The 26362-nt window shown below is 41.0% G+C and overlaps 1 protein-coding gene across 2 annotated transcripts in view; it reads right to left on the reverse strand.

Annotated features, from left to right (window-relative positions):
• Nucleotides 1–26362, reverse strand: part of tpr (translocated promoter region, nuclear basket protein) — a 71029-nt gene that overhangs the window by 25309 nt on the left and 19358 nt on the right. For both annotated transcript variants that reach the window (XM_062980744.1, XM_062980743.1), the window contains exons 14-30: nucleotides 25970–26196; nucleotides 24660–24823; nucleotides 23726–23868; nucleotides 23471–23619; nucleotides 21749–21911; nucleotides 21101–21235; nucleotides 20724–20864; nucleotides 19707–19875; nucleotides 18258–18424; nucleotides 15162–15314; nucleotides 14883–14999; nucleotides 12943–13146; nucleotides 12661–12845; nucleotides 11807–11954; nucleotides 10532–10669; nucleotides 10037–10168; nucleotides 8015–8145 (exon numbers count right to left, since the gene is read on the reverse strand). In XM_062980744.1, the coding sequence (XP_062836814.1) occupies nucleotides 8015–8145; nucleotides 10037–10168; nucleotides 10532–10669; nucleotides 11807–11954; nucleotides 12661–12845; nucleotides 12943–13146; nucleotides 14883–14999; nucleotides 15162–15314; nucleotides 18258–18424; nucleotides 19707–19875; nucleotides 20724–20864; nucleotides 21101–21235; nucleotides 21749–21911; nucleotides 23471–23619; nucleotides 23726–23868; nucleotides 24660–24823; nucleotides 25970–26196 (2666 nt within the window). The remainder of the gene's footprint in view (nucleotides 1–8014; nucleotides 8146–10036; nucleotides 10169–10531; nucleotides 10670–11806; nucleotides 11955–12660; nucleotides 12846–12942; nucleotides 13147–14882; nucleotides 15000–15161; nucleotides 15315–18257; nucleotides 18425–19706; nucleotides 19876–20723; nucleotides 20865–21100; nucleotides 21236–21748; nucleotides 21912–23470; nucleotides 23620–23725; nucleotides 23869–24659; nucleotides 24824–25969; nucleotides 26197–26362) is intronic.

Below are 26362 nucleotides of genomic sequence, written 5' to 3' on the forward strand. Positions count from 1 at the left end.
GCCGAAACTAACAAAATGAAGTTCAACAGGGACAAATGCAAGATACTTCACTTCGGCAGAAAAAATGGAAATCAAAGATACAGAATGGGGGACGCCTGGCTTGACAGCAGTGTGTGCGAAAAAGACCTTGGAGTCCTCGTGGACAACAAGTTAAACATGAGCCTACAATGTGATGCGGCAGCTAAAAAAGCCAATGGGATTTTGGCCTGCATCAATAGGGGAATAGCGTCTAGATCCAGGGAAGTGTGATGACCCATGGGCCTTGTAGTCCTGCTCATGACATTGTGATGCCTGATGAAGAAGAAAACTTGGGTTTTTTACCTTCCCAGTCAGAACTGGATTCTTCCCAGACAGATTCTTCCCAGCCAGATCTGGGAACCTTGCACCTGCAAGAGGATTATGTTCCAGAAGTATGTCAAACAAATACTGAGGCTACATCTCCAGTGTTTTCTCGCCATGAGTTTTGTAAACAACAGAGAGGTTTGGAAGCAGCCTCGCGCAGGAGTGCGAGAATAATTGCTAAGAATTCAGCCAATTAAGTCTGCTTTCCATGAGAATCTTTAAGGAGTCAAACATCTGGCCTCAGAGATTAGCTTTCGTTTCTGGTTCCCAGAGAACTGCTCTCGGCGGGAAAGTTAGACTCTATATAGGTGTTTTACCCGCGGAGTAACTTTGCGGAGTCAATTCGTCAGCCTCCGGAGCGAGTTGTGTCTGAACAGCGCGCTCCGCTTCAAGCCTCGTTCCTGCTCAAGCCTTGTCCTTGTTTCCAGCCTTCGCTCCTGTTTCCCAGCCTTTGTTTACCTACGGACCTTGCCTTGTTTCCCAGGACTAAACCTTGCCTTGTTTCACGGATTTTACCAAGTTATTCCACGGACCTTGTTCTTGTTCCTCGTTACCTTGTTCCACGATTCAAGCCTTGTTTCAAGTATCAAGTTATTTTCTAGCCTTGCTCAAGTTCATGGACTAAAGGACCTTGTCATCTCCCCTCACTTTGCCTGGCAAAGTGAGTGTTTCGGTTATTGGATTACAACTTTGGACCTTAATATTTCATATTGGACATTGTTTCTTTGGACTAATTTTGACCTTTCCTGAAAGGTCTGCTTCTGGACTAACTTTTACATTTGCTTTTATCAACTTTATATATTTCCTTAATAAAGATATTAGATAGAATCTGGCTTCTGCGTATGGTTATTGGTGCTCTGCAGCCTGGGTCGTGACAGTTTGACTCCGCCACCCTAAGCACCAATTAACCTCGGCCAGAATGTCTACCGGAGCCGGACCTGGACCGGGCGGCCAGCCGATTACCTACACCATCGACAAGGATGAGGTGGACCGAATCCGTGATAAGCTCAATGCACAGGATGGGGAAATAAAGGGTTTGAAGGAACGCGGAATCCGTCTTCCGGCCATGGCGTTGCCAACCAAGTTTACTGGAGAAGCTTCTAAGGTTCATGTTTTCCGTCGCCAATGCCAAGCTTATCTAGAGGCCCGTGATGCCGAGTTTCCCCAGGAAGACATCAAGGTGGCGTGGATTTACAGTCTCCTAGACGGGCCAGCGGCTAACTGGGCGACGGCTCTGTTCGACCAAGCCTCCCCACATCTAAGGTCAGCGCAACATTTCTTGGACCACCTTAAGGCGACCTGGGGAATCGAGGACAATTTGGAGGCAGCCGGGCACAAACTCCGCCGCCTCTTCCAAGGAGACAGACCCATGTCTCAGTACATAGCCGAGTTCCGAGTGCTGGCCCACAACACCGGCTGGAACGATGTTGCCCTCAGAGGACAATTTCGGGAGGGTCTCAACATTGAAATGCTGGAGGAAATCTCCAAGGTGGATCCTCCCCAAACGCTTGAAGCACTCATCGATCAATGTTTACGGGCTGAAGTCATGATTGCCAACAGGAAACAGTGGGTACGAGGCCAGAGCGGTAGAGCTGGGGCAAAACCCCCCGCTCCCGCCAGCGTTCAGCCGCGTCCAGTGTGGAGACCCCCACCACCATCCCCATACCCCAGAGGGAGCGAGGAGGTGCCGATGCAGTTGGGCAATGTGCGTCCCAGATTAGATGCCGCCGAGAAGGCCCGCCGCCAACGCCTAAATCTCTGTTGGTATTGCGGGAATGGGGGCCACTTCGCCAGAGAGTGCCCAGCCAAAGGGAAGCCCGCCGCCCGTCTTGTGGCGGCGTCCTCCACGGAGACGAAGGCGTCTGAGGCGGCTGGTACACAGCCGGCGGGGGAAGACAACGACCGGGCGTAGAGAGGCTCGCCAACCCGGTCAAGAAACCCATTCAAGAGCCGCCAACCGGGGTCCTGTTCCTTCTAGTGGTCACCTTATGGTCAGCAAAAAAGGGACCCGTCATGATCCACGCCATGATAGACTCAGGAGCTACCAACAATTTCATTGATAGAGAGTATGCCGACTCTCTGGGATTACAATATCATGACTTCAAGAATGCCCGTGTGGTGCAAGCCATCGATGGCCGCCCTCTCAAGACGGGCCCCGTAAGCCAGTGGTCGGAACCCACCAGGATGTGGATAAGGGAACATATGGAAGAGATTTCCTTCTTTGTTACTGAGGTTCCCCATTTCCCTGTGATTTTGGGGATTCCATGGCTGACACTTCACGACCCAAGCATCTCCTGGTCCAACAGAGAACTGCAGTTTGCTTCAAAGTACTGCCAAAACCATTGCCTCGTAGCCAAGGTCTGCCATGCCACAGACACCGAGCCCATTATCACCTTGCCAAAGAAGTACTCCGAGTATTGGGATGTATTCAATGAAAAAGAAGCCGAAAAATTACCCCCACATAGACCTTATGACTGTGCCATTGACTTGGTCGAGGGGGCCCCGATCCCGCGAGGGCATCTCTACTCCCTGACTGAACCAGAGCAAGAAGCTCTCAGGGAATTCATAGAGACAAACCTTCGCAAGGGATTCATCAGACCCTCTCAATCCCCAGCCGCCTCCCCAGTGATGTTTGTGAAGAAGAAGTCAGGGGAATTACGCTTGGTGGTGGACTACAGAGCATTGAACAATATCACTAAGCGGAACAGCTATCCCCTGCCTTTAATCTCGGATCTACTAGACCGACTTCGAGGAGCCAAGGTCTACACCAAGCTGGACCTACGGGGGGCTTATAATCTAGTTCGCATCAGAGAAGGGGACGAGTGGAAGACCGCCTTCCAGACTAAATTCGGATTATTCGAGTCCCGAGTTATGAATTATGGTTTATGCGGAGCTCCCGCAACGTTCCAGCATTTTGTCAATGACATTTTTCAGGACTATCTAGATCGGTTCTTGATCATCTACCTGGACGATTTTTTGGTGTTTTCTAGATCACAATCGGAACATGAGAACCACGTTAAAATGGTGTTACAACGATTGCGGGATCATGGACTTTATGCCAAGCTGGAAAAATGCGCTTTTGATCTACAAGAGGTAGATTTCCTGGGGTACCGCATCTCGCCTCTAGGGCTCTCCATGGACCCGGCAAAAGTTTCAGCAGTATTGGAATGGCGGGCGCCAACCAACAAGAAAGAGGTGCAGCGATTCTTGGGGTTCGCGAACTATTACCGCAAGTTCATTCCAGATTTTGCCCGCTGGTCTGACCCAATCACCAGCTGCATCCGTGGAAAACAGCCCTTCCGCTGGACTGATCAAGCAGAGAAAGGGTTCCAGCAACTAAAGAAATTATTCACATCCCAGCCAATCCTTCAGCATCCAGATCCTGAAACCCTTTTTGTGGTGCAAGCGGACGCCTCTGATGTGGCAATTGGGGCTGTGCTCCTACAACCGGTGGGAGATCACCTTCATCCTTGTGCCTATTATTCTCGTCAACTGACCGCACCAGAGAGAAACTATACCATTTGGGAAAAAGAACTATTAGCCATAAAGGCAGCTTTTGAAACTTGGAGACATTGGCTAGAAGGGGCCAAATTTCCCATTGAAGTCCACACTGATCATCGGAATCTAGAACATCTAAGAACTGCCCGCAAGTTAAATCAGAGGCAGCAACGTTGGGCTTTATTCTTTGAACGTTTCAACTTCCAGATTCATTATGTGACCCCAGCCCAAACCAAGCAAGCAGACGCCCTGTCACGTAAACCGGAATACGCTGCAGGACGCAAGGAGACCTTTGAATCCCAACTACTACAACCCGAGAACTTTGCCACGCTCACAGTGGGGAACACCAAATCCACTCCCATTGATTCAACTCCCTCTACTCCAGGACCCATCTGTGCTCAAGAAATCAGGGCTAGTCAGCAAGCAGATGCCTGGGCGCAGGACCAACTTCGTCAAGGTCTGCATTTTCCCTTTTCGCTTAAAGATGGACTGCTTTGCTATAGAAATCATGTTTATATCCCACCCGGACCGGGCAGGGAAAAAACACTTTGTCTGTGTCATGACTGCAAACCAGCAGGGCATTTCGGACTATTTAAAACCATGCATTTGATCCTAAGAGATTTCTGGTGGCCCAAGATCCGCAAAGATGTGGAAAAATATGTCAACACCTGCCCAGTATGCCAGCGCTCCAAGATAAGAAGGGAGAAGCCCTCAGGGCTTCTACACCCCCTTCCTACCCCATCTCGCCCATGGGAAATAATTTCTGCGGATTTTATCACTGACTTGCCACCTTCCTGTGGATTCACCACGATTCTAGTGGTGGTGGACCTTTTCACCAAATTAGCCCATTTCATTCCCTGTGAAGGCCTTCCCACGGCCCAAGAGACTGCAGATTTATTCCTCCAACATGTTTTCAGACTACATGGATTACCCAAGAGTTTGGTCACAGACCGTGGATCCCAATTCACCTCTCGGTTCTGGAAGGCACTACAAAAACTATTGGGCATAGACTCTCGTTTATCTTCAGCTCACCATCCCCAAACGGATGGGCAAACGGAGCGCACCAATGCCACTTTGGAACAGTACCTTCGCTGTTATGTAAACTACCAACAGGACAATTGGGCTTCTCTGTTACCACTGTCGGAGTTTGCCTACAACAATGGAGTCCAGGCTTCTACAAAAGAAACGCCGTTCTTTGCAAACTACGGCTTCCATCCACGTTTCTTTCCCCCTGTCATTGAAACTTCGGAAGTTCCCGCAGCAGAAGATTGGCTGCAGGAACTCACAGCGGTGCAACAACTTTTGCTCCAGCAGCTGGACCAAGCCAAGGAAGACTATAAACGTCACGCGGACAAACATCGCCAGCCGGGCCCCGAAATCAAGGTAGGAGATCGGGTTTTTCTGTCCACTCGCTTTTTGCCCTCTCGTCGCCCTTGCCGGAAGTTAGATGCCCGTTTCATTGGCCCCTATCCAGTGGTGGCGCAATTAAACCCCGTGACTTTCAAACTCCAACTTCCGCGTTCAATGCGCATTCACCCAGTGTTTCACCGCTCCCTGCTCCTTCCGGCGGATGGTGTGCGGCCAGATGTAAACCGGCCGGCCCCCGTCCCTGTTTTGGTGGATGGGGAGGACGAGTTCGAGGTTCAGGACATTTTGGATTCTCGCTTTCACCGCCGCCGCCTGCAATATCTCATTGACTGGGTGGGTTTTGGCCCTGAGGAACGCTCTTGGGAAGACGCTTCCACAGTTCACGCTCCCGATTTAACCCGCCGCTTCCATCAGACCTATCCCGCCAAGCCACGACCTCGCGCCTCGGGGAGAGAGTCCCAGTTTGGGAGGGGGCTTGAGGAGGGGGATAGTGTGATGACCCATGGGCCTTGTAGTCCTGCTCATGACATTGTGATGCCTGATGAAGAAGAAAACTTGGGTTTTTTACCTTCCCAGTCAGAACTGGATTCTTCCCAGACAGATTCTTCCCAGCCAGATCTGGGAACCTTGCACCTGCAAGAGGATTATGTTCCAGAAGTATGTCAAACAAATACTGAGGCTACATCTCCAGTGTTTTCTCGCCATGAGTTTTGTAAACAACAGAGAGGTTTGGAAGCAGCCTCGCGCAGGAGTGCGAGAATAATTGCTAAGAATTCAGCCAATTAAGTCTGCTTTCCATGAGAATCTTTAAGGAGTCAAACATCTGGCCTCAGAGATTAGCTTTCGTTTCTGGTTCCCAGAGAACTGCTCTCGGCGGGAAAGTTAGACTCTATATAGGTGTTTTACCCGCGGAGTAACTTTGCGGAGTCAATTCGTCAGCCTCCGGAGCGAGTTGTGTCTGAACAGCGCGCTCCGCTTCAAGCCTCGTTCCTGCTCAAGCCTTGTCCTTGTTTCCAGCCTTCGCTCCTGTTTCCCAGCCTTTGTTTACCTACGGACCTTGCCTTGTTTCCCAGGACTAAACCTTGCCTTGTTTCACGGATTTTACCAAGTTATTCCACGGACCTTGTTCTTGTTCCTCGTTACCTTGTTCCACGATTCAAGCCTTGTTTCAAGTATCAAGTTATTTTCTAGCCTTGCTCAAGTTCATGGACTAAAGGACCTTGTCATCTCCCCTCACTTTGCCTGGCAAAGTGAGTGTTTCGGTTATTGGATTACAACTTTGGACCTTAATATTTCATATTGGACATTGTTTCTTTGGACTAATTTTGACCTTTCCTGAAAGGTCTGCTTCTGGACTAACTTTTACATTTGCTTTTATCAACTTTATATATTTCCTTAATAAAGATATTAGATAGAATCTGGCTTCTGCGTATGGTTATTGGTGCTCTGCAGCCTGGGTCGTGACAGGAAGTCATGCTCCCCCTCTATTCTGCCTTGGTCAGACCACACCTGGAATACTGTGTCCAATTTTGGGCACCGCAGATGAAGGGAGATGTTGACAAGCTGGAAAGCGTCCAGAGGAGGGCGACTAAAATGATTAAGGGTCTGGAAAACAAGCCCTATGAAGAGAGGCTTAAAGAGCCGGGCATGTTTAGCCTGCAGAAGAGAAGGCTGAGAGGAGACATGATAGCCATGTACAAATATGTGAAGGGAAGTCATAGGGAGGAGGGAGCAAGCTTGTTTTCTGCTGCCCTGCAGACTAGGACGCGGAACAATGGCTTCAAACTACAGGAAAGGAGATTCCACCTGAACATCAGGAAGAATTTCCTCACTGTGAGGGCTGTTCGGCAGTGGAACTCTCTCCCCCAGACTGTGGTGGAGGCTCCTTATTTGGAAGTTTTTAAGCAGAGGCTGGATGGCCATCTGTCGGGGGTGCTTTGAATGAGATTTTCCTGCTTCTTAGCGGGGGGTTGGACTGGATGGCCCATGAGGTCTCTTCCAACTCTACTATTCTATGATTCTATGATTCTAGAATCTCACTTATCCAACATAAATGGGCCGGCAGAACGTTGGATAAGCGAAAATGTTGGATAATAAAGAGGGATTAAGGAAAAGCTTATTAAATGTCAAATTACGTTACGATTTTACAAATTAAGCACCAAAACATCATGTTTTACAACAAATCAACAGAAAAAGCAGTTCAATACAAGGTAATGTTATGTAGTAATTAATTACTCTATTTATGAATTTAGCACCAAAACATTGCACTATATTGAAAACACTGACTGCAAAAACATTGGCTATTATCAAATTGACTACAAATAAAGATAGAATTGCATAAAATGAACTTACAGTAACAACATTGTCGGAAATTAAATGCGTAAAAAGTTCAGTCCTTGCTGCCAAGAGAAAACAGATGTGGATCAAGGCAGGAGGCAGACTGCGTTGGGTAATCCAGAATGTTGGATAAGTGAGACTCTACTGTAAGTGCTTTTATTAATTAAAATATATCCTATACTACTAAGATATATGCTCTTTGTCAACTACCAATTTCTTTGTCATTTGTTGTTTGGACAACAACAGTAAGAAACAAACAAAAAAGTAAAATAAAAACTGGGTATACTAGAAATTAAATTTGGCATAATATATGTATGAACCATACACTCTACTGGCACAAAAGTGGTTCCTGAGGGCGCAAGAATGGCACCATTTTGGCAAGGAGTTAAAATCTGGAGAAACAAACACTTCATTTATTTGCAATCAAATCAGTATACGCCCAAACTGTAAAGCATTCCTTAAAAATTACCTTGCTATTTCAGCCTTTAGTCTGCCTATTTCTTCACTCATCTGCTGTATGCGTTTGGTGTTCACCTCCTTTTCTGAAAGAAGCTTTCGATACTCTTCAACATCTGTATCTTTTTGTTGACTCAGTAAGTGCTGGAAGAAAGTGTTGAGCAATATTAAGCTTGATTACTACAATATGATCGGAAATCAAAATCTTAAAGATTGGTAAAATCTGACAAACGATTCTAACTATTAGCCAAAACGAATTGCAACATTTAAGCAGTACAAAGTTCCATTTGGAAGCTAAAATACAAAGCAAACATGTAAATGCTTTCGGGACTGAATTGATGGATTAGGATCATGAAATTTAGAGACAAACAAAGAAAGCTTTATTTCAGCTACTTTTGAACAACTTTTAAAACTAATCTCCATACTCAAAACTTTAAAATTTGTAAGGCATCCCTTATTATTTCTATTCTTTAATACCTCACCAAATGTGAGGTGCTTTCTGTCACATAGTTACATTTTCAGGTACAGACAGTCCCTGAGTTACAAGCATCCAACTTAAATAAGATTCATGGTTAAGAACGGAGCTGAGACCACAGGAAGTGGGAAGAAATCTGCTCCTAGGAAGGGAAATTCACTCCTGGAAGCATTATTATGCCTTGTATACTTTTCAATAACTTTAAAGCATAGGTTCTTTTTATTCACAAAGAATGACATTAGACATACAGACATACATATTCTATGTAACTACATTGGATTCCACAACCACCTACTACATTGGCTAACAAACAAACAAAGGGGGTTACATTGTTACTCAGCATTCCCACATATGTACATGCATTCATCCTCATGCATCCAAGTATTACCATAACCTTTATCCCTCCTTGGAGAAGCACCTGCTTAGGCCATACCCTGCTTTCCTTGCAGCCTGCCAATGCATAGTTTCAAAATTTCCAAAATGCCAAAACTTCTATTTCCCTAAGAACAATGCCAGGGATCAGATCTGTGTTTTCCCTACAGCAGAAACCTGATTCTCTGCAACACGTATCATGACTCCAAAATACACTCTTCTTCCATTGAGAAAAGGAGGCCCAAAGTGATCAGAATGCTTCCTTGCAGTCTGACACTCTTTAAAGTACACCATCTCTTTCCATATAGCATGGCGGGTGAACCAGACCCCTCCGGTCATAATTTTTGGATTGTCATAAGGTCACTTATATAGCAATATTTTGCTGATGTTATCCCCAAAAGCTGTAAATTAATGATCGACATCTTCCATCCTGGCACAGATGTTTGTATTCAGGTAACAAAGTATTGTGTTCTGGGTTTGACTTGAAAGAGCATTGACTTTGACTAATGTAAACAGAGATAATTTCCTTTAGAGTTAATCCAGTTTTTGGTCAGCAACTGTTGACAGATGTAAACATTTCTCTTTTCACTGTCACAATTCTTATCAGTTTACTAGGCAGGTCAACCATTTCCATTCTCATTAGCAGGTTTTAAGTACAATTCAGCAAGCAGGCAGTTAATGGTTGAGTCACTGCAGGCCTTAATTTTAGAATTGTGTCTCCAAAATGTAGCTCTCATTCATTTCTTTCATACAATTTCATTCATACTTACACATATTAAATCCACATTTATCAAAACTGCACATCATATTTTGTGACAAAATCTCCAGTGAAGCTTTATCACCAATCCTTGTTTCCACAACACACCAATTTTTTCAAAATTTAATTATCACAGGGACAGAAACTGAGGTGAAATCTTCTGAGGGTCACAGACAACAAATCAGACGTCACTGCAGTGTTAGCCCTTCCCTATGCTATTAAAAACTAAAAAATACATTTTGCTGTAGTTACATTTTTAAAATGTACCTATTTCAACTTGCATGAAAATTCAACTTTAAAATCTACAGAACCCCTTTTGTCTGTAACTCTAGGACTGCCTGTATATCAGAACAAGTACTTGCTTCTGTAGAAACAGTTAGTATGTTGTGGCATTGCTGGAAGAGATGATTTTATAGTTCAGAAGAGCTCACCTGGGTCCGAGCTTTCCAGCGTTTGACATCCTCTTCCAGAAGCTTCTTTTCTGCTTGAAGCATCCCACTTTTCTCGCTCAGCTCAGCATTTGACTCTTGCAAAGGCAAGATATCAGCTTCCAACTTATGCAACTTGAACCCAGAAAAAGATTTTAACATGCTGTTTCAGTAAATGATACTATCTTTCTTGCTTTGAAATCTTTAAGAGTCTATTTAGGACATTTATGGACTGTAGGACACATAAGAGTTAAGTAGATTGAACATTTTTGTTTCAGCATTACTTTATTTGATGGACCAACAACACAATCTCATTAATTCCCATAAATTTAAAAGAGAGTAGATCAATCATTTTATATATGTAATTCCAGCAGAGTACCAGAAAGACAATGGGAATGTGAATCACACATGTATTTCAGTGGATCTAAGTAACTAGGGATAGGTTTTAGATTTTTTCATGCAGTATTCTTAAAACTTAATTTTACCATTTATACTAACCTTTGCTTGCATTTGCTGCAGGTCCTGTTCCAGTCTCTCTTTTTCTTCCCTCAGCATCTTGTTGGTTTCTGTTAGTACATTCATGGTCTCAGTCTTCTTCATAAGTTCTTCATGTTGAGCAATTGTTCTTGCTGTCACCTAAAATTCAAGGTGATATTGCAATCCAGATAACTGCAAACCTGGAGTTTTATTCCATTTAATTTTCTTATTAAAGCAGTGAAAGTTACAATTTAAGAGAGTGAAAAACAATGTGTACAAGACATTTAACCCCTAAAACTAGGTTTTCTATTAAGTATTGAGTACATAATAAGGTATAGGCACTTAACAAATCTGTGTGTGTTACTCTGTCTGTTGGTTATTTGTGCAGTGATGTATAAAATTTCTATATCCTATTCTTTCAGTGTTACCTTTTCTCTTGCAGAAATGATTACTACCCCAAAGTCTGAGACATTAGGAATCTAGGCTATATTGTCAATTCCTAGGCCTGGACTTCATTGTCCTACATAGTTTGAGTCCAGGTTACCTACAGGGTCACTTTCTTGTATAATCCGCCCTGGACACAGGTCCTCTGAGGGGTGCTCACTCTAGTCTGCCAGAACCCAAATGGCGACTGTCACCCAGAAGATCTTTTCATTGGCTGCCTCAAGACTATGGAACGAGATCCAACTGCTAAATGAGCAGTCAGAATTTAAAACACATTTGAAGACTTATCACTTCTGGCATTATTATTGTTATCCTGAATGATAATGAAGGTCTACTGTGCATTTATTAAGACAGCAAGTCTGTGGACATGGAAATGACAAATTAATTTGAAAGCTTTTCTTGGAGGCGTTTTGACTGAAAAGAGGGGTTTATATTGATCATGAATAAATTAAATACTCTGCATTGCTTTGTAGTTTGGGGCTAGACTGTAGACTCTGGTACTAGATGGTTATTAGTATCTTCCAGAGGAATATCATCTTCTATAGGGAATACAACTGGAAAATCACAGACTTAAGCTAATTATTTCATTCTTTTTAAAATTGATATTTTGCATAGGCACGCTCTGAAAGTTTGTCTCCTTCCTGTTGTAATGACTGAAAAATTTGATAAGCATACGTATGAGAAATATCACTTTTTTAAACAAAGAAATCTGTTTCCCAGATACTATTAATAATGTCTGCAGGATTTATAATGAAATGCATACCTGGCAATGACAGAATATTTGCATGATAACTTATGAACACAAGCGAGCATTTGCTCACTTGTTTAATAATATTAAAAGTTTAATAATACCTGAACCTTCTCTCTCTCTGCATTCAGACTCTGCTGAAGCTCCTGAAGCTCCCTTTCCAAATGTTCCACCCTTTGCCGATAGCGTAAACTCTCCACTTGAGCTACCTCAAACCTTGTTTCTGCAATCTCTTTTTCTCGACGTATAAATCTGTAATGGAACGTAGTATATCTTGATATTAAATGTTTTTCCTTCACAGACAAAAAATGCTGGGTGGTTGTTGTGAAATGGTGGAATTTGTTTTTGATACACTGGGATTATAATTTAGGAACTGTGTGTGTGTGTGTGTGTGTGAGAGAGAGAGAGAGAGAGAGAGAGAGAGAGAGGGAAGGGGAGGGAGAGAGAAGGGGGAGAGAAAGATAGAGAAGTGTGCAATCAAAATGGGGGGAGGCAAAGAAATAATGTGGCTGAACTCCATGGTTTTGCATTGATGTGACATTGGGGGCTGTGCGGTGGTGGTTGGGGTGTGGTGGGATGGGTGTGTTGTTTTTGTGATGTGTGCTGGGGAAGGCATTTGATTTTGTTGTGCAATAGTACAATGGCAATACAGCTACTCTATTCTGAAGGAAAAACCACACTCAGCTCATAGTAATGGACATAATGCCCCTAATGAAGTGGTAACTCGAGAAGAAGATAAGGAAAAGTACAATCAAGCTACTTTATCTCATTTTGTGGATCTCTAACAGCTGCAATAATAGCAAGATGTTTTCATTTCCACAAATTCATTAGAGTATGAAGAATATCATGCATCCTTTAGAATAGAAACAAACTTTTTACTATAGCCTGAGGCAGATATATATGTATGCGCACACAACAAAATATTTCAGGACAATGTACAGTACTGGACATCACATACCGGAGAATTTCTATTATTTGCTCTTGTGATTTTCCTTCTTCACCGAGAGACACGTTCAATGCACCTGATACGCCTTCTTTCACTGAAGACATCATCTTGTCACTTAAAGTTTCCAGCTGCTCATGCAACAATTGGTTTTGCTTTTCTAAGTCAGCACAGCGAGACGCAAGCTTAGAAGCTTCATCCTACAGGAAAAGATGGATTTTGTTACCTCAAAAGCTTAAAAGAAACTTGAAATCAAAGATTATACACTTTGTATGGACAAATGGGACCAGAGGATACCTTCAGAGTCCTCTCTCGTTCCTCCCATGAGGCCTTGCTCTCTCGCAATGTAGATTCTGCTTTCTGGGCTGCTTCCTCCAATTGTTGCTTGATGCCAGAATTCTTTGTGACCTGTTCTTTCGCAGCCTGTAAGGCTTCAACATCAGAAGCATGAAGCATCAGCTCTCGTTCATATTTATTCTGTGCTTCTGCAGCTATTTTGGCCTGTGAAAACACACATTCATATCATAACGTCTTAAGCTTTATGGATTGTGGTCACTCATTCCTCCCCAAAAAGTTCCCCAAAATGTAGGTTCACATTTGGGAACGATAATACAGAATAGATTAAGATCCTGCTAGCAAGTTTAATAATGCTAGGGTAAGCAGATGAAGCAGGAGTAAAATGGTGGGAGGACACGGCAGGTGGAGGAGGCTGCTTGGAAATCAGCCTTCTCCATGCCACTGCCACCACTGTAAAGTATGCACAATGCCTACAAATTGTACCATTACAATTAACAGGAGAGAATTAGCTACAGTATTACTTGGGTTCGGGGAAGGGTATGAGATCTCAGTATTCTTATTAGTCTTGCTAGTTCTTTTAAATGTAGATATGAGTGCCTTTTGAAGCAGGAGAAAGTAGGGTTTGATATTCTCTCATTGGAAAAAATATTAATAAAATGGCCCATTGGGGATTTCCCATGAAGGCTCGCTATATCTTAAAAGAGGTCATCCAAGAAAAGGTTAATGTAGTTGTCACCCAGGCAAGGCATGGGATCATTAGTTCTTCCTTTGTTCCCAAGCTCAGAAAAGGAAAGAGGCTGAAAAATCCCCAAAAAGGAAAGTAGTCTTCACACCTATGGGTGGGACTGGATGGTTCCATCGTCTTGGCTAGAATGGGCTTTCACAATAAGTTCTCAAAGTATTATTCTCAGCCAAGCAGAAAAGGAGCCATCCAAGAAAGAGAAGTATCCTAGCTGAGATGGGCCCTGGGAGAGATGATGGCAAGCAAATTAAAGAAGTCTGAGAGAAGCTGTTGGAGCCCTTGTCTGCCAAAGGAGGTCACTGTAAAAGTAAGACAGTGGTTCTCAACCTGGGATCCCCAGATGTTTTTAACCTAGAAATCCCAGCCAGTTTACCAGCTGTTAGAATTTCTGGGAATTTAAAGTCAAAAACATCTGGGGACCCCAGGTTGAGAACCACTGCTATAAGACTTTGTACCATAGGAGTAGCCCAACTTGCAGGCTTGCAAATCTCTTCCAGAGGGATATTACCTGGAAAAGGTGGCTAATAATCTTGTGGAACAGCAGTACATTTAGAAATATAGAAGGGCTATTGTAATTATGACACATAGAATACCAGAAGACTATAAGCTACTATACCTGAATACCTGAACGATTGTATTGATCAGCCAATTGGCCTTATCAAAACAGACAATATAAACACACAATACAGTATATATCAGGTCCAAGTAAAATTATAAATATGCAAGTACAGATAAAAAGTGGGGATGGCCAATCTATAACCAAATGTACCTTAATCTTAGGTTTATACCTCAGATGTCCTCGTCCCCTTTACACTGTATACCAATCTGATCAATATACTCTTCTCCCCTTTTAAATTATTTAAACAGATAAACGGCAACTTGTTGTTGTTACATAAGCAACTATACAATAATACAACAAGTATGGTCCACTGCCCTGCAGGGATTTCATCATCCTACAACATCACTGTTGGTATGCATCAGGGATCAGCACTTTCACCATTACTATTCATACTCTGCATGGACACTGCCACAGCAAATTTGCAGACAATGCATCTCTGGACACTCCTATATGCAGATGACATAGAACTTGGCCATTAAAAACATGCAGCCCTCCAACAACAGCTGTCATATCAAATAAACTCAACATATAGCAAAATTAATACAACCATTATGATATCTAATGTATTAAGATGCTTACTTGCTCTTGGCAGTCCCGTTTAGCGTGCTGTTCATTACTAAGAGCTGTGCTTGCCCTCTGAAGAGCTTCCTGGAGTTCAGACTTCATACTGGCAAGATTTTTCTTTAGCTCAGAAAGCTGAATAGAAAAACAATGAATAGTTCATTCAATAATTTTTAGTTAGAACTACAGCTGAATAATACAACTGTTGCCTGTCCTAACCCATAAAAACTACAGAGCTTTCCTTGGCTACAATAATGAGATAAAAGCATATGACATAGAAAACTTATACTGACATACCTGTTGTTCCTTGTTTTCAATTGCTTTTTGCTTTTCATCCTGAAGTTCCTGTTTTTCCTTTTCTACTTCCATCAATTTTTTTTCTAACTGGGACTGATACTCGGTGGATTCCTTCAAGCGAGCTTCTACAGCTGTCCGAACTTCCTCTGTTACCTGAACAGTACGGATAAACAGTTCTGAATGCAAGAGACATAGGCTGCCCTTGGCAGGAGAAAGGATACAAACTGAATAATACCATGAGTTTAACAGACCAAGGGCCAGTTGTTAGTTTCAGGGGCAAATATGCCTGTGCCTATAACATGGTTTATAGTTCAAAGACATAAATGCCTATGACATAAATACTAATTTTATTTGCTGTAACATGCTTACAGGGACAATGCTGAACATTAACAGTAAGGATGGTGCGGATGAACACTGCATCACCTAATTGAATTTTAATTTGACACAGGAGTAGATTCCACTCATGGAATCAATTGGGCTACCTTTGGAAACTGTTCAGAAATTATAGCAGACCTCAAGCATTTCATCCAGGCTGTTGATGGGGACAGGTTATATAGATCATGTGGTTCCTTTGTTGAAATAGCTCCACTAACTTCCAATTCACTTCCAAGCAGAATTTCAAAGTGCTAGCAATGACCTCAGATGATCTAAAAAACTGAATGTTCCTAAATGAGCCGGCCCAAGCTCTAAGATCCATCACACCTGGTGAAGACATTATGGCAGACCATTCTCCATGGCCATGGAACACACTTCCACAGGAATTCCAGTGCTGTTCTTCCACTGACAAGTAAATGAAGCTTTTGGCTTTGAATATGATGTGACAGACCAAGCTTTAAATGGGTTGTTATGATTTATATATGTGTTTGTAAAAAATTATTTTAACTTGCAATGTGTTGTCGAAGGCTTTCATGGCCGGGATCACAGGGTTGTTGTATGTTTTCCGGGCTTACCTCACAACCTCTGAGGATGCCTGCCACAGATGTGGGCGAAACTTCAGGAACATGGCCATACAGCCCGGAAAACATACAACAACACTTAACCTGCAATGTTAACTAGTTCATTTTTAAAGCAGAAAATTAATTTAATGGTGGTTAACTTTTGCACTGAAAGCTTTTTAACTGTGTTGCATTTTTAAAAGGTGGATGCTACCTTGAATCCCATGCTGAGAAAAAGATGGGAGATAAAATAAATTTTAAAAGCAATATAATTTAGTAGATTCCATTGCTTCAGTGAACCACTCCAATGCCAACATAATAAATCTACTTTAAAAATCAGCTGAACAGAGAAACGTGCAGAATTCAAGCCCTAGATACATCATCATCATTATCCTGCTTTATCTCTCTAAAAATGAGACCCAAAGTGTCGAACAGTAAAAGCAATATAATATATAATTTAACACTGAACAAATATACAAACACTAGCTTGGGGACCCGGCGATGCCCGGGTCATTTGAGAATGGTATTATTTGTCTTTTAATGTTATGTTTTCTGTTTGGAGTGGGTGAACTACAATTCCCAGAATCATGGCTGAATCCTCTCCAAACCCTGCCAGTATTATAAGTTGGCCATTTTGGGCGTGTGTACCAGGTGTGCTGCAGTACTCTCTGGATGGGGGTGAACTACTGCAACTTCCAGATTCCCGGGGCAATTGCCCTGAAATATCTATCAGTATCCACAGCAGGCAATATTCAGTCTGTGTGCCAAGTTTGATCTAGATTCGTCATTGGCTGGATTCAGTGGTCTTTGGATGGAGGTGAACTACAACTCCCAAAATCAAGGCCTTCCCACAAATACCTGTAGTATGTTCAGTAGGTCATGTTTATCTGGCTGCAGGTGAACTATAATTTCCTTTTTCCCAAACTTGTCCAATATGTTGTATTGGTTATGGGGGCTCTGTGTGCCAAGTGTGATGCTCATTCATTGCAGGTGAACCATAAATCCCAGTACCTACTACTCCTCAACTTCCAGTACAGTTCCCCTCAAAACCCACCAGTAGTCAAATCTGGGCATATCGGGTCTGCATGGCAAGTTTGGCCGAGAGCCATCATTATTTGGGTTAATAGGATTCTGCGTGTAGGTGAACTACAACTCCTCTATATTCCCCAGTAGGAGTGACAGTGCTCTGACTTGATGCAGGGTGAACTACAACTTCCACCATGTGGAGTCAATCCCTAAACTCCTCCAGTAAGTTTAGTTGGAGCTCGGTTCTGCTCTGTTTGTTATGCAGAGAGATTGGAAAGGAAAGGGCAGTGGGCGGGGTCATGCAAATTCCACAGCAATAGAGAACCCTAGGATGCCTGCCTGTGATGGAAGAAAAAGCAAAATCTAGGATGAAATGGTCCCCAAACGAAAGCATTCCTTGGGTGGTGGGCTGTAGTGTTTGGGAAGGACATTGGCAGGGGCTGGCCTGCATGATCATGGCACTCGCTGTAACCGCAATGTCCGTGGAAAAGAGTGACTTGCTAGATTGACCCTGGGAACTATAGCCTGTTTATGGAGGCCAGAGGCTGTCTGTGTGAGCAGACATCAGTGCCACATACGGGTTTTCGTTTTTATTATGGATTTAGATTTTAGCAGAAATTCTCAGAAATTAATATGATCTTAACTTTTAGAAGAAAATTTATTGAACCAATCCAGCTACATTTTAAAGGCAAAAGGCTAAATTTAGCCTAAAGCCTATTTTAATGAAAGTATCAGGCTGCTGTGATATATAGTGCTGCATAATATAATTATACCCTGTAGGATGGTTGTGACCTTCTGAACCAGTTGAAGCTAACTAGATGTTACCATTTCACTCATGCCTTTATCCTTCCAAAGGATACAGATAAGGCACTAGACGTAAAACATTCTTGGAAAACCAGAAGTTGCCCTGAATACTACTGAGCTGAATTCCAGGTTCTTCTGCCACATGTCACAATAATTCTACTTGCATATGTTCATTGGAATGGATCTGACATACAGAAATCAAAATCACTTTATCCAAGACAAACTTGTGACACTAATTTCAGTGGGTTTGCTACAAGCATGACTAAATCTGGATCTAACCTATACTTCTACAGTTGTATTTATCGGATAGTATTAGTGAAAGAAACATTACCTGTTTCTCTTTGTTAAGAGAATCTTCAAGACTCAGAACCATCGTTCGGTATTGCTCCACATTACTTGTTGCCGTCTTTAGCCTTTCCTTTAAATCATTGACTTGCTCTTCAGATTGTCTCAAGCGACTTACAAGATCATCCCTATCTTCGTTTGTATTAGCCTGTCCTAAACATTGAAATCAATACATTAAAGTTAAAATAATTACATCAGGTCAATCTTCATGAACACTATGACTTTTCGATACATTATCTGATTATACACACATGTACAACAAAACATTCCAAATTTCCCCAACATTTCTCATGCCACATCAAAGCTTTTCTAACTTTTTTAGAATACATACATCTACATGTTTTCAGTGCAAATCAGGGCCAACTGCAGAGGGTGAGAGACCTAGTTTTTGCCCCGCAACTTCCCTGAAGCTAAATAAAAGCCAGCTGAAAACCTAATAAAAACATCCCAAAATGTGCCAATTATTAGCCATTTTTGGCTGATTTTATTGTCGTTTGAAATTTGAGGTGTGTTTGGAATTATTTTAAGTTATTATCTGCAGCTTCAAGTGGTAGGGGGTGGGCTGCAAGAAAGCTCTGGAGGCCATGCCTCATCATGGGCTATCGCAGTGGTTCTCAACCTTTTTAATGCCGCAACCCCTTAATACAGTTCCTCATGTTGTGGTGACCCCCAACCATAAAATAATTTTCGTTGCTACTTCAGAACTGTTACGAATTGTAATGTAAATAACTGATATGTAGGATGTATTTTCATTGTTACAAATTGAGTATAATTAAAGCATAGTGATGAATCACAGAAACAATATGTTTGGGTATGGACAATGGATGATGGGATTTGAAGTACTTTCAACCGATTCAGCTCTGACTTCCACAGACCACTGAGACCCCCACGAATGACAAATCTGAACCAAACTTAGCACATAGAGCCTCCAATGACCAACAGAAAATACTGGAGGAGGAACAGGAGGCGGATGGTGTGCTGCCTCTTTGCACCACCTGTCGGAGTGCTTCCACCTGCTTCCCACCGCCTCCACCTTGTCCCCATATCGGGCAACTCCTTCCTCTCTTTTCCTCCACAGAGGAAGCCAGGAGAAGATGGCATGCTCCAAGTGCGAGGAAGAGGTGGAGCTGAAGCAGAGCCGAAGGAAGTGGTGGTGTGACCCCTCTAAAACTGTTGAGAACTGCTGAGGTTGAGAACTGCTGGGCTATCGTATTACTGATCTGATGTAAAAAAATCATTAAATCAGAATCAACTAAAAAATGGCATAAGTCCTATTGTCTTGAATATATTGGTTTGAAATTAATGAATTCAGAAAATGTATAACACTGTTTAATTAAAATGCTGCCATTCTCTTAGTTGCACTATCACTGAGTTCCATCCAAGTTAAGTTTAAAGATTAAAACTGTTCAAAATATCAAACATTCTTTATTTTTACCTTGACCAGGAAGTTGCTGTAATGACTGGGAGGCTAACTGAGCCTCCATATTATGAAGCTGCTGCTTCAAGGTTGCAATATCCTTTTGAGCATTCTTCAACAGTTCCTTTGTACTAGCATGAAGATTCATTTCAGTATCAAGTTGTCTTTTAGCATCCAATAAATGAATCTGAAAGAGAACACATACACTTTACTTCACTGCAAGAGAGACAAAAATAAAACTGGAACCAAAAGAAGCTGGAATAGTCACATGAACTACAACAAACTTTATTTATATCTTGCCCCCATCTCCCAGTGGGGACTCAGGGTAGCTTACAGTATAAAAAGTTAAATATTCAGTGCCATATAATACAATAAATTAAGCAATACAAATAAATAGTATAAAACACTCAATCGTATAAAGCAATAACATAAAAAACAATAAAATATATTAAACAACATCAATAAAAACAGGCAATTTCTAAAGCCTTAACATACAGTTTTTCTACTTTTCTTATCCATTCTAAACCTGAAAGCAACTTCTCTCAACCATACTCTACTTCCATATTCCTCTGTGCCAGACTAAGATTAATTTTCTTTTAAATTATCTTGTATTGTAAAAAGGTGAGTATTTTAATATGTCCAATTAATACTGATATAAAATTATTTCCTCTTTTTTACTTTGTGTGTTTGATCCAAAGTATCACGATGGGGATAGGAAACAGTTTTGCACACCATTTTGCAAATCTCTTTAGAATGTGACATTAACAAGTAGATATTATATTTTTGTCAGCAGAAAAAAAAATTTTGAATTTAGTTTCACTTTTCTGTGCACTCATAAAACAGCTTCTTCAAAGTGTTGAAGAAAAAGTTTATATATAGGAATCCCTTAGATTTGTAGAAATAAGATATGAACTATTTTAAAAACTCTTCAGGTTTGAACTAACCATGAATTCAGATACCTTTCTGTTCAATAATCAACAGCACAAGCTGAAACAGTTACATGGAACAATCTACTCCTTTATTTCTAATACTTACATCTTGATTCTTGGTTAATGCATGCCTTTGTTCTGCTTCATTTTCTAGCTTTTTCTTCAGTTGGGCTATTTCACGCTCTAACTTCTCAATTTGGTTATTGAGACGTTGCTGAGTTTCTGTCTCAGCCCTTTCCAGGATTACCTAGAAAGAACAAGACATGTTGACAGGGACCTCTCTGCCAAATGATGCTCAAACTGACAAATATTTTCTGCCAAGCTCCTGAAACAGGCTTACTTATGACAAGGAAACTTAAATAAATATAGCTATGAAGAAAAACTACTTTCAATGTCCGAACAGGCTTTCTTCTATGCACATCCACAGTTGTAACCAGAAAAACAGAGTGTCTAGGGGCGAAAAGGGTAAATAGTTAATCATACCTGAATAGACTGTAGATTTGTAAGAAGCAGATTCTGGCCCCTTTGTTCTGCTATTAAAGATTCTTTTTGCTGAGTTAGACGAACCTCTGCCATCTTCAATATATCCTTTTCTTTTTTCAAATTCTCTGCTCTCACCTTTGAAAGGAGATTATATTTGGATCTGTTTTACTTATATTCAACATTGAAAAAAAATATAAGGTGAGATCTAGGTCTGTCATTCAAAATGCTTTACATATATCCGTTCCCATTTTATTTTATTTCGTGTCAAAAGCATTGCATAATAAATAAGTTTAAAAGTGATAAAATAAAGGAATCACAAACAGCTAAATAGTTTTGGACCAAAAGCGGGCAACAGCAATCGCATTGTCAGTAGCTTTAAACAACTCCTCCTCCGTGCATGAGGCAGGCAGGGCATTGTGGGCAAGCATACATATGAGGAATTGTTTGTTCAGCTCCACAGTCACACAAGGTGGAAGATTCCTCCAGGTAGTGCCATCTTGCCAGGTTGTCTTTTGATCTGCCCACTCCGCTTCTCAGTCTATTCATGGACTTCAAGTTGCCATTAAGAACTGTTACAGATATGCTGCTGAAGTACTGCATAATTAAGAAACAAACTCTTAAGAAACAAAAAGAAAGCACTGCAGATACCTCTGCCACCGTTAGTTTTTCATTGGCTCCTCTCAGTTCCTGTGTCAAGGTATTGATTATCTGTTCTTGCTTCTGAGTAGTTGCCGAAAGCTTCTGAATTCTCTCCTGCAGTGATGTTATCTCTCGCCGATACCTCTCCACATTATCCTGCAGCATTGAATAACTTCACAAAGAATAACAAAGATAAAATTTGTCAGTTTTTTAATTGTTAAGCTTACTGATAAGCACTTAAACTATAGAAACTGCAAAATGTGATTGCCATTTCTGGATTGTATATAAAAAGTAGGCCTTGACCCCCCCCCCCCCCCCAAAAAAAATTAAATTTTTCATGTTTACTAAACAGGCTCAGCCCTGGACTATTTTGAACTTTCCCCCTCCATTTTGTAAACGAGAAGGGAGGATACATATCTCTTAACTACATTAGATTAGGCATTTCTCCTCTGACTCCTATCAGCATCTCTCATTTCTGTCTCTTGGGAAATTTTAAAACAAGATATCAGTCTGAATATGAAATGATCTATCACAGAGGTTGCCAAATCTTCTAGGTCATGGAATCCTTCAGAAGACATGTTTATCCTGTGGAATGCTAACTCTATCCCTGATTTTGTGAATCCACAAAGTTCTTTCTTCTTTCATCTTTTCCTATTGCCTGAGTGTTTTGCATAATGTTATAGGTTTGAATGAAGAAAATACATTTTAAATATAACAACAAACCGTTACCGTGATGCAAGAAAATATTGGATTCACACCTAGTATGATGAATAAAATAGTTTCATTTTTGTACTTAAAAGCAGTTTTGAAATGTGGCTTTATGTGCAGCAGTTGAACATGTAAATGGGGGGTGGCATCCAACTTACTTATAAATTTGGTTTTGTTGTCAGCGTATACTGAGAAGGTGTTTGGTGATAACTTGCGAGCCTTCCTTCTCATTAGAGAAAATTAAATAGCCTCATGTGGTTTTATTTTAAAATCCTGTATACATAAGATGTCACACAAAATGTCCTCAGACATTTTGGCCAGTAGCTCTTCTTTAGCAAGTGACAAACCATCTATATTAATAGATATAATCGTTAGCAATGGTCTTGATAAAGACCTTTGTAATTCATCCATTTGTGGAGGAGAAAACACACCTCCAATTTAAAATTTTTAAAACATATTTTTGAATGTTTAAAAATGTAAAGCAATGCTTTTTGGGTGGGAAAATCGCACTACCTAGAAAATCCTCCACCTTTTGCGACTGTGGAGCAGAACAAACAACTCCACATCTGTATGCTTGCCCACAATGCCCTGCCTCATGTACAGAGGAAGAATTGTTTAAAGCTACAGACAATGCAGTCGCTGCTGCCCGTTCTTGGTCTAAAATTATTTAGCCGCTTGTGCTCCCTCTATTTTATCAGTTTTATATTTATTTATGCAATGCTTTTGACACAAAATAAATACATTTTAAAAATAATATAATAAACTTTTTAAATTTTAAATTTTACTGTATTTTTAAAGATTTTTTGTGGAAGCCCTGTAATGCTTCTGAGGGTTCCACATAACAGTTTGAGAACCATTGATCTATCAGATAGTGAAGACATCCATTCTAATATTACTTGAAGTGATTTCAAGTACAAGATATTTTTAAATGTAGATTTTTTTAAGTACACACTGCAGTTTGTCATTAGGAGTATCCCTCAGTCTCACACATAGCTTTATCATTGATCACAAACACTGCCTTACCGTTTGGAAGCAAATTCAAGTTGAGTGGAAATTTTTGTATTCTGAGACCTCAAATCCGTAACCTGTTCCTGAAGTTTCTCATTTTGTTCATTAAGCAACTTGTCATTTTCTGCTTTTTCTTTCTTGTAGCTTTCAAATAGCTCCTGTAACTGTAATAGAATTTTGACATTAACATAAAATATAAAGCTAATTAGAAAGCAGAGTTATTTCAGTAAATGTGACAAAACTACCATCTGTAGAAAGACCAATAACTACCTGCTTAAGGGCAGCTTTTGCTTCAGCAGCTTCTGTTGATTCACTCACTTGTACAGGAACAGGTGTTGACATGGACTGAGGTGTACCTGGTAGACGCTTAGGGGTTGATGGTAGAGACATCTCCTCTGGTAAGGTAATTGAAGCTATACAAAACAGAAAGGTTTTGAAATAGAGAGAAGAAAACAAAGCATTTGTTATTGATTTCACTTTTTTACTTTTCTTCCTTGACTGATTTTAGGTTGTATTATCTCTACAACCTACTTCATTTTATCCTCACAACTTCAGAGTATTTTTGTCTTTCACTTTGCACAATCAAAGTCCTTTGTACAATAAGGATATTTTGTCAACTGGACAAATTTCAAACCCATTGGTACAGTTTTCTTATTTGTGTATAGCTGCACTTTTATTTTGGTTTAAGAACCAGAAAATAAGTATATGCGATACAGAAAGGGTATCCTACAAAAGGTCAATAAATTTCGATAAGGATGGTCCAGTGAAAACCTTAGTCCAGGTGTGTCCAATGCATTTTTACCGAGGGCCACATCAGCCTTATGGTTGCCTTCAAGGGGTCTGCTTATAATTGTATGACCGTACAAATGTAACCATGTTGCCTTGTCATTGAAAGCCTCTTGGGCCACATAAAATGATGTGGCAGATTGCATTTGGACACAGGCTTTGCGTTTCACACCTATGGTCTATACAGTTTTGGCCTTGTGTTCCTTTGCCCTCAAGGGGAAAACTATATGGGAAGCAATCTTATCACAAGTTAGACCATTGTTCCCACAAGCCCAGTATTTTCCTAGTCCAAAGAGAGGATGTGAAGTTCAAATCTGAGGATTCTTTGGAATGCATAAGTGTCTGTTCAAGTTACCGTATTACCATTAAAACACCATTTCACAAGGTGATTCTGTACTTGCATTAGTTATGACAGTACCTTGCAATGGAATGGTAACTCCAGTGGTCTGTGCTAACAAGATGCGATACATGTCGCGCTGACGAACTATGGAATCCACAAGCTGCATCTGGTGGTGGCGTGACTCCCGCAGCTTTTCTAATTCACTAATAGCTTCTCCAAGTTGACTTTGCAGCTCTGATATCCTGGCACAATGATAAGGATTTTAAATAAAATTTAATAAAATCATGTTAGGCAGCCAAAAATACATTTTAAAAAAAAGCTTACAAAGTCTAATCAAAAGCAAATCTGAATTCTGACAGCAAGTATGAACAAGGTCCCCTCTTATATTTTTAGAAATGTCCTCAAGAGTACTATGTTCATTGCGTATCAAATAGTCTTTAAGCATCTCTTGAATAGTTTCTTCATGTTATCTATCTCAGCAACATCCCCTTAAATCCTTCAAATTTAACTTGAAGCAAAATTTTTGAGCAATTACAATTGGTTGGAAAATTCAAGAGCCCAAACTGACAAGCTATTAAAGAATAAGGGCTAGAAGAGCATGTCTGCTGTAATGTATGGTGGTGAGTCAAAAAGGGATAATAATTCATATCACAAGTATCTGCTGAATTAGGGGTAGGAAGAATTAATTTCCAATTAGTAGCTGGTAATGTTGAGAAGTACCTAAAAGAAATTCGGATAGGGACAAAGTCAGACATGATTTGACACATTTTTTTTACTAAAATCGTGAGTACCTATACCAGTGGTTCTCAACCTTCCTAATACTGCGACCCTTTAATACAGTTCCTCATGTTGACCCCAACTATAACATTATACAGTCCTATATGGTTTAATCCCAGGTAGTGTAACAAACCACCTCTCCACATATGAGCCTGCATGAGATCCTCAAATCCTCAAATTTCTTAGTCCTATCACCTTCACAGGCATGGCCAGTAGAACTCAAAACTTTTGGTGGCTGCCCTTTGAAACTCCCTTCTTTGGGAGATGAGAACAGACTCCATCTAAACATCCTTACATTTGTTTTTATCCAATTTAAATATATATTATAATCTGTTTTAATGTTATGAATAGTTAGTTGTATTTTAATATGGACTTTTGTATGTTTTCTGCAATGCGGTGCATTTCAAATTGTAACCTGTCATGAGTCCCAATTTTCAGGAAAATGTGAGGTCATCATCACCAACACCACCACTACCCCCCCTCCCCCCACCATCAAGTTTCTAACCTGCGGAAGCTGGATATTTCTGTAAATATCATTTTCACATAACAACATCAAAGTTTGTAGAACTGTGTTTCTGAATTTCTAAACAACTTAACAAAGGGGAACATACTTAGATGAAGCAGTTTCCTGCTCTTCTTTCTCTTTAGCCTCACCCAGCTCTCGAAGAGCTACAAGGAGGCGCTGGTTTTGCTGCTGAAGTTCCTCAATGTTTCTGTAGGAGACCAGGTGTTGGGTTATTACTTCAGAAGAACTACTGATATCAGCAGAGCTCACTTCTTCATCGCGGATGACATGATTGCCTCGGGCTTCTTCAAGTTCCATCAAAAGCACTCTTATCTTTAAAAAGGAAAACAGATTGTTCCTGTCACAGAAATGTAACTCCCAGTGCTGCATGCACATCAAGGACCCAAGTTCCTAAACACACACACATACATATATCTTTTGATTCCCCCAATTCTACAAGATATCGTTTGGTTTCATGCAAACAATTTTTCAGTTTTTA

This window comes from Anolis carolinensis, chromosome 4 (assembly GCF_035594765.1).
Source record: "Anolis carolinensis isolate JA03-04 chromosome 4, rAnoCar3.1.pri, whole genome shotgun sequence".
Classification (NCBI taxonomy): Eukaryota; Metazoa; Chordata; class Lepidosauria; order Squamata; family Dactyloidae; genus Anolis; species Anolis carolinensis.